At 34.5% G+C, this 14,856-nt stretch overlaps 1 protein-coding gene across 1 annotated transcript in view; it reads left to right on the forward strand.

Annotated features, from left to right (window-relative positions):
- The window catches only part of LOC124375220 (multidrug resistance-associated protein 1-like), a 160,864-nt gene that overhangs the window by 13,944 nt on the left and 132,064 nt on the right, over positions 1-14,856 (forward strand). The window contains exon 2 of the mRNA XM_046833347.1: positions 11,866-12,042. Within this exon, the coding sequence (XP_046689303.1) occupies positions 11,866-12,042 (177 nt within the window). The remainder of the gene's footprint in view (positions 1-11,865; positions 12,043-14,856) is intronic.

Below are 14,856 nucleotides of genomic sequence, written 5' to 3' on the forward strand. Positions count from 1 at the left end.
TTCGGCTAGTTTGTCCACTTCAATATACGTTAAATCTGAAAATGAGGATTTCAAACGCTTTTTTCGAAATTTCAAAAAGGATTACCGCAAAGCCATAAGAAACGCCAAGGCACGAGACGTTGAAAACCAACTAAAACAGTCCGATAATCTTTCAAAAAGCGCTTGGAATATAATTAACCTAAACACAAAACAACAAAATACTTCAAAATTTTCAATTCCGAAACTTAAAATTAATAATAAAATTATTGATGATCCATTAAAAGTGGCAATTGCGTTTAATGATTTCTTTTCACCTGTTGCTGGAACAGACAGTTCTTTGAATCAGAATATACCCTGCGGGGGGTTATTGACTAGATCGGCCTCGTCCATGTTCCTTCGATCTGTGAGTGAGGTGGAGGTGGCCCGTATCATGCAGGATCCCAAATCAAAGAGGTCTTGTGACATTAATGGAATGTCTATGTGGTTAATAAAAAAGTGCTTCAAGCACATTTTGACACCATTCACAAAATTAATCAATCTCTCGTTTGCACAGGGTGTCTTTCCGTCCGTACTGAAGATATCCACTGTGATTCCAGTTTACAAAAAAGACGATCCTTGCACCTCAAGCAACTATCGTCCAATTTCTATCCTCCCAGTTTTTGAAAAAGCTTTCCTCAATCAGCTTGAAAAATTCCTTGACCGCTTTGAAATTCTCTGTCCTGAACAGTTTGGGTTTAGGAAAGACAAATCGACCATCGATGCCGTAACTGAACTTATTCATAATGTTGTCGATGGCCTGGAGAGAAGAGAACGTGTTATGAGCATATTTCTCGACCTCTCCAAAGCCTTTGACTGTGTGCATCATGCGACACTGCTGCACCAGTTATGGACTAGTGGTATTAGGGGTTTGCCGTACGATTGGCTCTCGTCGTATCTTAAAGATAGAGAACAATGCGTACGGATTGCGAATGCTCTGTCTAATAGGGTCAAAATGCCCTATGGTGTCCCTCAGGGATCAATATTAGGGCCAGTTCTCTTGCTTATTTATGTCAACAAGTTGAATACATCAATCCAGAATGGAAAGGTGATTCAATATGCTGATGACACAACTCTCTGTATTAAATCGAAATATAAAACTGATTTTGAAGTGATTTAATCATTTATCGATTTAAATTCATGCATCGAACATTTCTCAAGACTCAATATGAAAAAAAAACAGCTCAAAATCAAACTCAATAAATTTTTGCCTTCGGCATCGACAAGAACAGGAGTATCGTCCCGCGGTAATGATGGACGATGTTATCTTGGAAGAGGCCGAATCCGTTAAGTTCCTTGGAATGTACCTTGATCGAGGACTGACATGAGACTTTCACATTGACAGCATCTGCTCCAAGGTTGCTTCTGGCATTTATATTTTGCGTAACCTTGCAAAATTCTGTTCTATTGATGTATTAAAAACTGCCTACTTTGGCCTGATACATCCATATTTGTCTTACGGTTTGAGACTGTGGGGCAGCTGTTCTAAATACAAATTCGGAAGAGTATTTAGAGCTCAAAAGAAAGCTATTAGAATTATTTACAAATGAATTCAGAGAGTCGTGCGAAGATGCCTTCAGAGAGCTTGGATTGTTAACTTTACCCTGTCTCTATATTCTCAACGTCGTTCTATACTTTCGACTTAAATGCGAGTTGATCCAAGGCAGTGACGTCCACCAATACGAGACAAGAGGCAAGGACAACTTTCGGATTGTACAACATAGAACGAGTGCATTTGAACACTTGCCGTCCCAAGTTGGTGTGAAACTGATAAACAAGCTGCCTGAGGGAATAAAACGTCTCATTGATTCTAAACTATTCAAATCTCGATTAAAACGCCTCTTGGTGTCAAAGGCGTTTTACTCCGTTGAAGAGTTCATGTTGAGTTGCTGGGATGAAAATTATTGAAAACTACTGAAAACAAGAATAAAATTAAACCCCCTGTTCCGTTATACAATTAAATAGCAATAACTGCAATGGAACTGTATATTATTATGAATGTACTTGACGCATGCATGCAATGTAATAATTGTTGACGCAATAAAGATTATTATTATTATTACTTCGTTCAATACAATCTACCCTCTTCCATTATCTACACATCGGCATAGAGACAGTGCTTTTCAGGTGGAATCATTGCGTTGACGCATCATGTTTTTACGTAGTTGTTAGTGCTTACAAAACCCAACATTTTATTCTAAAATATATCTGTAATCACAGAACTTCTATGAAGAACCACTCTTAAGTCTCTATATAAAAAAATATCTAACTGTAATTGGGCTGCGGCAGAATATAGGATATCCTTCGTCTAATATTAGTATAGCCAAATTTTCTGTCCACCGATATATTTGTCAGTGATGAATATTAGATACCGTACATAACGTTTAAAACATTTTAAAACTTCAAAAGAATTTTAATTATAGCCAATTGCATATTTTTTCGTATAATTACATTTATTTACTGGCATTGGTTATTTATTTATAGTACTAATATTCATAATTTTGTGAAGAATCAACTTTGTAATGCATCATGTAAGCGTTGTGTTTCAGATTGCTAACTGCCTTGTGCATTCAGTGTTAACGTATAGACCCGGGACTTCACACGCACGGTGTGTCCAGAGAAATCGCCTTGGGGTTTACCCAAGAACATATAATAGATAGAACCGTCTATTATTGAGAGCATTGTGTTTCCAGAACACTGAATATTCATGGTCTCAGTCGTGACTTTTCATCCGGGCACTCATCAGATGTACAAGTGGTTAAAGTCTGTTTTCTCTATTTTAGTTATACTCGTATTTTGGTTGTTTTGACATTTATCAGTTTTCGTAAAATTCATAACTGTTCGAATCGTCGTATATGTTTTAATTATTAGGTTATACTAAGACAGATAAACATCCAAAATCACAATGTTGTTACAAGTTCGTGGAGTTGTGAATTGTTAAGTAAAAACACTGCCAAGTAAAAGAAGGAAGATTGGGCATAGCAATAGTGTTTATTTATTGCTCTCTGGCATTTAAAATTCGTTGTAAACAAAACCATAAATGTTAACTTGTAACATCCCTTACTAAAATCATCCCTATATTGTTTTAATTGCATATAATTTCTTCTTGTCTTCTGTATCTCTACGTCAGGTTCACAAAATCATCCGGGCCACCAGAATTTTCAGATTATCATACAAATGTCACTACTCTTCATGTACTAGGAAGAGATTCTAGCCTTGCAATTCCTTCTCCTCCTCCATCATCAGAAGAATTGTTTAAATTATACATTTTGCTTCACATAATATTTTAATTTAGTGTACAGCATAATCTGAATATTGAATATCCAATATCGACATATTTCCAACTGGAAGAATTGTAATAAATTAATCGAAATGCTAACAAATGAAGTTAACTCAATGTGGTACACGTGAAATAAATTTAGTTCAGACGACTAATATTTAAAAAGTACTGTATGCTTACACACGAACGTAAATCTAAATACAGCAACACGTTACGATGGCTTGCTAAGGAGCGAATGAGAATTCAATTTGCAGAACAAGAACGGCTGAATGGGGACGTTTCAAGGTCAAGGCACTGCCACTGTTGTCGTATGTCGTAACTATTCAATACACCAGGAGCAATAGTGCTTTTCCTGAGGTAACAGGTATGATGTAGTCTATTCCGCAATCTAGCGGTTAATATGGTGCATTTGGTTGATTTAATGAGAATATGTGGTACTCACAATTCTTTACTGAAACCATTACTGAAAACAAATGAACAGAGAAGTGTTTGGGTTTCCACGTAATGTTGACCTCCACTGTAGGTATTGGGTTTCCACGTAATGTTGACCTCCACTGTAGGTATTGATTAACGATCAATTAGTTCAGACATTTGTTTACAAAAATTAGGTCTCATTCATTTTTTTCATCATTCTCCCCCTCCCTTCTTATTCATATTATACTATATTTTGTTGATTTTAGTCTACCACAATTAGTAATTTATTGTTAATTAGAAAGATTTACAGTTTGTGAATATTGGTCGAATTAAAATGTTTGCCTGCTTTCCTTGTTATGAAATTAAATGTAAAATAATTAGCACCATAGCTTTGGACGAGTTCCACGTAATCAGAAAATCCATTCAACCATACCACGCGGGAGTTCGGTGAATTAGAAGGGTTTAGTATTTTGAATTAATGGAGTCCTTTCCTTTATTCGTTTCCTGTCCAATTTTACTCTTTTCATAATTATTTTGCTGGTAATACGAATGAAGAAAAGTGGTTAGCAATGAGTACTACTTGGGCGACTCCATCTGTCGTACGCGTCACTATTGATTCTCTAAAATCCTTATGTGGAAGAATCTATAGAAGTTAACCTTTAGAAGAACGTAATATAAGTGATGTAATCATACACATTATTGTACTGTTGTGCAATTGATTCATCAATCATACATCAGTCCTACTCCTAGCACTCTCGCTGAGCGGTCAAGGTCGAGTCGAGTATTGAGAGGCTATCGACCTTAGTTCAGTCCATCAGCACTTATAGCTGCAGGTGCATGACTCTAACTTAGAAAACCAAATATGTATTTATCAACGGCTTAACCATTCTATACAATTAACTATGACAAGAAAATCAGATACATAACAAAAAACATATACTTGCTAGTACAACATGTACGATTATCATAATTCCTAATAATAACCAATAATTACATGGAAAAATTAAATGAAACGATATAATTAAATATATAACTTACGCAGGGTAACAACCAGGGTATATATATATATATATATTATATATATATATATATATATATATATATATATATATATATATAAATCAATACACATTAGCAAAAATCGTAATTGAAAATGGCACTGGTGCAATTAACTGACAATGCAAGAAAAGCTATCAAATTTTCGAGATAAAGTCTAACTAAATATTATGGAAAAACAACACAAATCAAAAATAGTATATAATATGTAGAGACAGTCAAATCACAGTTATCTAACAATTAACTGTTTAAATAATTCGTTGATTCACAGACGTAATCCAGTAAATTGACTGTCCCAAGTTTAGCTCTCACCAACCCAGAACACCCGTGATAAGCATAGATAGTAGGCATGCTTCTTCTTTGTAAGATAATTATTCTGGGATCGGTGACACGTGGAACGAAGATATCAGCAGTCTACTGAATAAGAGATCTGTACAAACAAGTAGTCCGATGACCAGTTACACTTGTTCAAAGTATCTCTTCTCACTTGGAGTTGTTGCCGAACAGTTTTCATCAGCACATGGATTAAACTGAGTTTGAATCTTCTTGATTATGTCTGAGTGTCCTTGTGATGACGCTCCTACAGTATTGAACAGTATTCCAGAACAGGGCGAGTAAAAATATGATATGACCAAATATTAGTTTATATAGTACCTTAAATCGGATTGTAGGAATATGGCGTTATATTATCTCTAATAAATTGTTTATTACTAATATCTGTAATATATAATGTTTGGTGATATTTTACCTTTTTCTTTACTAGAAAAAAACACATTCCCTTTCATTTAAGTAATGCTTCTTTCTATAAGTGTGTTTCTTAAGAGTGACAAATTTGTTAATATCAAAACAAAATTAAAGTAACTTCAGTTTTAAGGAATTGTTATGAAATTTGGCATTGTTGAAACATTTGATAAAAAGGACAATATATGACGAAAGGATTTTGATAGAAAAAGTTACTAATTTTAAAAAGATGACTGTAAATTCATTTGTAGCTAGTCCAGTTACAAATAATAAGTGACACAGCCAAGTTTATCTTCATTTACATTATATATAGTCGTGGTCGTCGTTACCTCAGTATTCGATAATCAATCATGCCAATCAGCGACTCACAAAGAGCTAATCTACCGTCACCATTCAAATCTGAACTGTCAAAACAAAAGATTGAGGTTAATGAACGGCACCGCCCTGTTGTTCAGTGCATCATTCACATAAGATTACTCGTAAAGCAGACATTATCACCAGGCTCATCCACGTATGTAGTTTTTGTAAACTGTGTACCTGTTGATAAATTGTGAAGATAAAACTATTTATTTAAAATGTGTGTTTTCATTACCTGGCATACTTGGGGAGTGATCACTGCAATGGGCATCATATGTGTACGGTAAGAACAGATGAGAGGACACAGAGGTCGGTGATGGAAGGGTTACCTGAACTTCTCTGAACTAAGCAACAAGGTTCAATGAAAACCTGAGATTCGTAGAAGGGAGAAACCCAAATATATAGCAGTCGTCGGCAACCCTTTTCAAATTTCTTCGAAAGAATCCTGAGGTCAGTGGATAGATAAAAATCACGGATCTGTCCTATTTTTCGACCGCATTTCTTAAACAATTTTCTATATAAACACAATGATATGAAATTTTTAAAAAAAATATATATACACACGCACGCCATAATATGTAAGTACATTCTGATAGGTACATAGGCACAACAGCGCACAATGCAGGTGGTTTTATTGGCCACTTATACAAAATCTTATTTACACAATTTACTGAAGTTTAAATTACAATATGTCTTATTTTGGAGGAAATATATTTTTTCTTGAAAGTCTAATGGAAGATTCTATGTTATTTAGTTTAATGTAATACGTATAAATTGGTTTTATATTTAAGAAATACTGAATAAATGCCTAATTAACTGGAATGTATTTTTTTTCTTTTAACGATAACATGTGCGTTTTCTCAAATATGGTTGGTAAAGCTGTAGCTTAGCACAAAGTAAAAGGAGATAATACAGTTTATTCTTACTTTATCCTGAGGCCAACCGATCACAAACTAGGAAAACTAGTATCTATCTTATATGTAGTGGTTTATTGCCTTATATTTATTTATATATTCTCCTAAATTATACGAGCGCATTGTTTTTTGTTTCACGATCGCATTTCTTGTACAGTATTCCAATGGACAGTAATATTTTGCGGTACGGGTACTATATAGGCAGTGTTTCATTATTTTATAAGTTACTCCGAGTTCGCTCACCGTTAATTCACCAAAAGCAAGTAAAACCTTTCATTTTATGAATAATTTCATCAATTCAAGTAAGGGAAGTTATGTTTTATAGAATTTTTATAGAAAATTGTTTTATAATGCTTTCGTATAACAGAGAATACCCGAAATCACCTGCTCTCTCCTGTCTTATTGCTATATACGAATTCCAAAATCTCCAATCTCCAAAAGGCAAAAGTTTACACAAGTCAGATGTGTCTTAAGATAAGCAAAAATACATTAACAAAGCATGTTATGCTTGAACAAGGTTCTGCTGGAGCCTGGAAGATGAGAAAACGATAAGGTGAAAGAAGAGATCGCCCTGATTGTACCTCAAACTAATGGCAGGTTAACAATCTTCGTAAGCCATTAGGTAATTCTGACATTAGTGGTGGCTTTTGAAGTCAAGAAGTTCTTGGATACTTGGTTATCTAGGCTGTTATTGCGAGTACGTTTCTTCCCCTTTTCCGCTTGTCTCGTCTACACTAGGAGTGACAGCTACTCCGTTTCATGTCACAACCTAGTCCACAACATCCTCGCGCCCACTGTTGCTACAACAGGACTGCGCAAATCGACAACTAGATCTCGAATTGAAGAGAACAACTCAACATGAATAGCTTCTGCTGTCAGACTAGACTAGGAAGTTAAAACCACTTACCATTGTTATCTAATTTTACAAGAACTTAAACCACACTCATAAAATGCATTATTATAAACAATGCTATATCAACTCATTTACAAGTACGTAGCGAGATGGTTTTGTTCATCTCGACTTGGCGATAAACTAGTTTGAGTACGTGGAAATCGCCAATAACATAGCGCTAGAAGCAGAGTTTGTCAAATTAAATGAAGATCAGAGACATTTAATCATTATGAGTTCTCAATTAAGACATACTTTTGGTTTATTTGTTCTAAAAGACAGAACACTTATGACGAAATATTTTAATCCAAAATTGCTTTTGAACTTGTATTAGTAAGTTTGTTTATTCATTTCAAAGTTATATTGAAGAATAAATCAAAGTCGCAATCGTATTTGTAATTTTCATGATTTTTTTTCTTTAGAAATGTCGTATACACTGACTGTCTCAAAGGTCACAAGCCTCTCATCATCACTTTTAAATAGTATGGAATTTTCAGAAAACCATTTGAGTATTATTTGTTATGAATTTAAAGTTACCTTCCACTTCATCAAAATTAGGGTTAAGGGCAGCTGAATATGTTAAACAGGATGACCTATCGAGTGGTACCTCAAATGAAGGGTGTGTGCCATTTGCGCCGATGGTCAGAATTTTAGTAAATGTTAGTTCATGACGAAACAAACCAATAAAGCAAACTGCACCGATGGTCAGTTTCTATTGTTACGAGAGGCCGAGGACAAAACTTTCTCTTTCGGCCCAACTTGAGGCGCCTCACTCCATGGTGAAGAAGCCCCCTGAGAGGCAACCCCAGCTTAACATTTGCAGAGTAATGCCCTGAGAAAATATGATTATTCAAGATGTCTCAACAGTATCAGTGCCGTATTAAGAGTGTAACTCAAAGAATTGCCTTGCTTGTAGTAAATTTGTACTATAAATTGAAAGTAAGATACTCAACATAGGTGTGAAATTCCAATTTAATATAAATTTATTTTTATAATTACTGTATGAAAAATGTCGATGACAAGTAGTTATACGAAAAATATGATTATTTATGTTGAAACTCTCGTTCGTTATTAATATTTGTTGTAATACATAAATTAATACCAACTTAAATGATCGTTATTACATAATGTTTTAAGATGTTATATCCATTGTCCATAATATGTATTTGCCAGGTGAAAAATGGTACACGTTTGGAATAAAGTAAAGTGAAAGCTTAAACCAGTAAAGTTTTAAATCTGTTTTAAGTTAGAGCAGATTAAACAAATTAGCTTACGTTTACCTGAGAATTTGATTCTTTTCACATTACATTTGAAATTGTAGAAGCATCTACAAGTAGTATAGTTTTAGGATTAAATATCTTATTACGTAACCAACTGTCACAGTAGGCTTCTTCGAACTAGACAATAAAGTAATAAACGGATTAAAAGAGTCTTGTGTTGACAAGGTTGGTAATTTTGCGCTATTGTCAGTTAAAATACTTTCTGTTTCTGTTTAATACTTACAGTCTAATCCTCTCAACAAACAAGTAAAATATGTTTCATGAAGATCGACTACCCATTAAGGTTAAAATGGGACAACACCTCCTAGAAGATGTATATTTCTATTTTTAAACTTCCCAATGTCTTATAACTATTTAATCTGACACATGTGCCTCATAATAAAGCAGAAAAGGAAAAGTTTTACATGGTAATTGACCACCCATAGGGCTGATCAATAGGCCGATATTTTAGATCCATGTATGTATATGTGTATGTGTATGTGTATGTATATATGGGGGTGTGTCTGATGAAGATAGCCATCAGAAGGTCTCATAAAAATAGAAAGTTATTAGTACTGTTTTGCGTCTTGTCAACGTAGTGAATACATTAAGAATGGCCAATACAACCTCCATCTTCAACATTTATATTTACCATAATAGTTCTTATTATGTAGAGAAGTAAATTTGTCTAACGGGTGCCATAGCTTTCCCAAAAAACTAAAAGGTTAATGGATTGTTACTAAATGCTGTAAAATAACATCAATTGGTTATACCATTGTAACATTAGTGCATCAAATATGAAGGGAGATTGTTTATAACTTGTCAACCGGAGAACACTGATACCGATCCTATAATAATGGCAAGCAGTGTTGCCAATGTGCCGACGCCGCCGCCGCAGGCTACGCCGACATCACTGCCATTACGGAAAGTGGACCTCTGACCAGTGATGCCAACACTCCGTCACCACATTGTCCTGTCACTGATGCTGGTGGATTTCCCACTACGCCCTGTTAGTGTTATCTATCTGCGGTCGTGGAAATAACTCCTCTGCGATAATTGTTCTAAGAATATCGAGAACATTTTCCTCTGGTTATATTCAACATCGTGAAGTCCCCAACTCGGTCATTATAGGTTGATAATAGATCAGTGGAAACGTTATGTAGATGACGCGTGTTCTGAAAACTGGAGAAAAGACTACGTACACTACAAACTGACTACGTAGTCTTGGAGGAGGACCTATGTTTACCTCTACTGGGAGACCTCGATCAACTTTAGTTTCTGCCTCGTGCAAAGTTAGGCCGTCAACACACGTCGAAATAACCTAACTTTGATGTCTGATTACATTGTGTTAGACCTGCTTGCTGGTTTTTATTTTTAGATCAGCATTGTGGCGTATATGCTCGTACCGTCGAAATATTAGTTTTATGTAATATTATCTTCTCCCCCTCTTTATAGCGTTGTAGCGTGTTATTTGTCCATGTTTATATCTGAATGATGATCAATATCGTAGTTTTGTCTCCACTAAGTACTCCTCCAAAGATCTTGGTTAGTACCTCGAGCTCAAATACTCGTAATTAAATGTTGGCCGGTGTCCTCTCTAATTACAGTTTTCAACTTATTGACGGGCTCCTCACTGTAATGTTTAGTGGTTATTACAGATCACTGGATGTCCTTTCTTGTATAGCTTACTCTTCAACTGTTTCCTCTCTCCATTGCAGTAACCAGAAAAGACTTTTTATCGCTCAACAAGTTACAGATTAACAAAGGTACGGGCAGTGTCCACAAATTAGACTTTAGTTCTGTATTTATTTTAAACTTCAGAAAACATAAGTTGAGGTAAACTATGTATGACTTGAAAGCTGTAATTGTTAAACGCCCTTTTCATTATGAGCACATATATACGTTTGAAAATGGCTAATACAATTCTCAAATTTTACTATTTTATCATAACGAAAATCGTAAATGTAATTCAATGAGGATTAGTGTAGATTACAGCGTACATCTTGTGTTCCTTTATCACTGCAATCCTTTAACAATTCATTCTTATATGTTATCAGACCTGACCCCTCATACATATGCTGTCACTCCTAGGTAATACGATCCTTTTCTGCTAATCTCATTATTGTGTAGATCTGATCAAGAGAAGGCTGGCAAGATGGTTACATTCGGACTACAATCCATCCACATAGTAACCATCTAGTAAACGGAGCCAGTAGAACATGATCCATTCGATTTCTTCTGGCAGTAGTAGAATATTAAACTGATAAAGTTACTCCGATCAGCTGTATCGATCAGCTGTGAAAGTTGTAGCGGATTGTGTGCGTTGCATTGTGGAAAATAACCTACCGATGACTTGACCTTAACGAAAAGAATGCCGACGCGGGGTAGACTGAGCGTCTCCGCTACCTCAGCAACTGCAACAGTTGCACTGGCAAGAAATAGACGAATAAGTGCAATATACCGGAATTTGACCTTTAGCATTACCACAGGTTCACTGTTGAACCCTATATAAGATTATCTTGAGATTTCGTATCACACCAATTTGATTTTCTTAAACATTGAAGATGTCAACAAAAAACTAACCAAAATAGTTGTATATCTACCACTGACGTAAAATGCATTGTACAATAAATTATGATAAAAATCTAATATCGGCCACAGAAACAAAATTATCATTACCGTCCCCAATATTTTCGTGAGACGTCGTTTCTTTGACCATAGTAGCTCGTTATATCACCATAATTAAGGGTGGGATATTTGGTTGGGTTTAAGAATTCGACTATAAGATCACACGTCAATCGATGAAGAGGTCCTAACAGTGTTATCTCTCTTCGTGTTTCGGGTAGACAGCTGTGATGTACGGCACTGCTCTACAGTTTGCGTTTCATCGCACCCTTCACCCAGCAGCAAATGTTCTAAAAGTTTTATTCTGTGTTTTAGGACCCAGCACAGTCGTGGGACACTCCGGACCCAGACCTCTCTCCATGTTTTGAGCAGACAGCCCTGGTGTGGGGCCCTTGTCTGGTATTGTGGACCCTTGCCCCCTTTGAGGCCGTCGTAATCCTGAGCAGCAAGCGTCGGGACGTGCCGTGGGCTTTTACAAACGTTACCAAACTAGTAAGTTCATTGGAAATTACAATGTATTCTTTTATTTTATTTTAATTTTAATGCATCCGTTTTATGTTTTTTCCTTGAAGGTGACTCAAAAATAAAATATGACTATGAAAAAGTTTTAAATGGCTATTTAAAAAATTTGTTAATGTATTATATTATAAAGCAATTATAAAAATACTAAATCAAATACACTAACAAATAAAAATTGTTGACATGAGTCCCATTTATTGTTTACAAAAAGGACTCATTATGAAATCACTTCTACAAATTGTGACTTTAAATGAAAGCCTTAAATAGAATATTTATAATTTATTGAGCCCAAATCATTAAAAATAATCAATTTCGAGACAATACATTTTAATACATAAAAAAATAAACCTTCAATTAATTATAATCCTATATATATATATATATATATATATATATATATATATATATATATATATATATATATTCAATTGCCATTTATACAATTTAATGTAAATAAAAGTCGTTTGAATTTGGTCTTCCGATCATATGTTAGTTTGCTTATTTAAACGCTTATGTGACAGATACGGCCAAATACAAAATAATTGAATTCGGAAAAAGTAAGCGCTCTGTGGTGTAATGGTAGCACATTCACCCGGCAAGTGAGAGATCCGGGTTCGACTCCCGGCGGAGCAAGTACTTTTTGCGATTCAATGTTTATTGAAATTAAATAAGGCAATTGCCATCTATACAATTTAATGTGTGTATATATATATGTCATAAACTTCTGTGGCTGATAGAACTCATAATTTCAAACAAAATATGCCATATAAACATAGGTAAAGAAATGTGTCGTTCAGCTACTAGCCACTATTTAGTATTTTTCATAAAAAAAATATTTTCACTGGAACTAGTAAAGCTACAGACAACAAACTTTGCACTTTTCTTTATAAACGTCCTTTTGATGTCTTTATATACATCTTTCAAAATTTAATTTAAAACGGTCCATTAACAAATTGATTATTACTAATAAATTAGTGACAAATCTTCACATTTATTTAATTAACTAATATAACTGTTACTATGATCAAGTATATGATAATATGTTACCACCAATGTATATACCGCTTATGCCAAAGTTGGTTCTGTATATGTATTTTGTCTATGATATGTTTTATAAGTGAAGGCAACACTTATTTATATGGAAACCTTGACCGACTCTTTCTGGAATATTGTGCTATGGCCTTAAAATAACTAACTGCTCAACTCAACGTTCTTTTGTTATCGATGAATTGTTTTCCCGATGGGCGGAGTTGCGTAATTAAATTTATTCCCAATTCGAATAAGTTAAGTTTGTTTACGTTCTACTGGACTGCTTCCCAGCAACTATAAATTGGGCAGACTTGCCAATTTTGTGACCAAACTAACCTTTTCAGACAACCCTATGTCCGTAGTGTTAATTGTATAAATAAACAATCAATATAATTGAGTGCATATACGGGGTGTGTAAAGGTTTGAAAACCCATTATTATTTTTTAAACCATAACAGATAAACATTACTAACTATAGAGAATTTTAAACGGCTATCTTAATCACTTTTCTATGCAGTAACCTTTACACTACATTTGAGGAACGGATATCCCGTAGGAGGTGGCATGTAAATCTTAAGTGCAATCTTCGATATTCGCATAATCTTAAAGTAATATGTTATTTGAAAATAATGCCGCAAAACACTAAAAATGTATTTTTTTACAAAATGGTGGCCGTTGAAGTAAGATCACCTAAGAACCTTAAACGGCCTCGATTTCATGTAGGCTATATATTTTTGTATCAATCTATTTATTTTTTAAGCGTTTATAAAAATACATGGATTTGGTATGGTTGTAATCAATTATAACTTACTTTTCAAAGTATTATTCACTTGCGTGCATATCATCGCAAGCTTCATAAACATGTGTACGATTTACAGCGGCCGACTGTATTGAAACCTTACGAAACATAAAAATATGTAGAATAAATATTGTTACAAATGACTTCAAGGCAGAAGGCTGTATACAGGGTGTTAAAAGAAGGGTGACACCCTTTTATAAACACTGTGTATATATCTCACTTGAAGAGCGAGCATACATACTATCCATTACACAGCCTTTCATTTTTATAATTATGTTATTTTGTATTCGGCTGTTTCTGTCAAACGTGTTTTTGTTATTTAAAAGGTCGCCATTTTGAAATTATTAACGATGCATATTCCTTTTTACATAAAGTTACATTGTAACATACAAACGTGCAATATTGTTTAATAACGCCGTAACTTAAATAGTTTCCGAATTATGATTGGTTTTGTTCAAACAGACAAACAAACGCTAAACGAGGCGAACTTTTTCCGTTTAATTTTAACTGTTGAACCATATCCCAAAATGTTTTCCTAAATATTTAAATACGCTATTATAACATGTATATATGCTAATATATATTTGTATATTAATAAAACATAAATAAATTTATTTCGACACAAAATTCAAATCGCGTGTGGAGATGTGGTTTTGGAACACTCTATATATAATTTGTGTTGCACAATATTGTTTATGAGATAGTAAACAAGTCATCAGCCTGCCTGCACACTTAAAGTGGTTTGTAATCAACATCAGATAACGTGAAGAAGCTCAAGATTGCAGTGACTGCATTGCTGTTTTGTGCATAGAACTAGGTAATTTGCTAAACTTCTGCAAGTTGAGCTTTGATTTACTCTCCTAATGAAAATAAGGCAAAAATATACACGGCCTCATAGCGTAACAAGTTCCGCTAAGGGTACAAATAAATACACAGACAGCAACAAACAAATGTTAAAAT

The sequence above is a fragment of the Homalodisca vitripennis genome, chromosome 1 (assembly GCF_021130785.1).
Source record: "Homalodisca vitripennis isolate AUS2020 chromosome 1, UT_GWSS_2.1, whole genome shotgun sequence".
Classification (NCBI taxonomy): Eukaryota; Metazoa; Arthropoda; class Insecta; order Hemiptera; family Cicadellidae; genus Homalodisca; species Homalodisca vitripennis.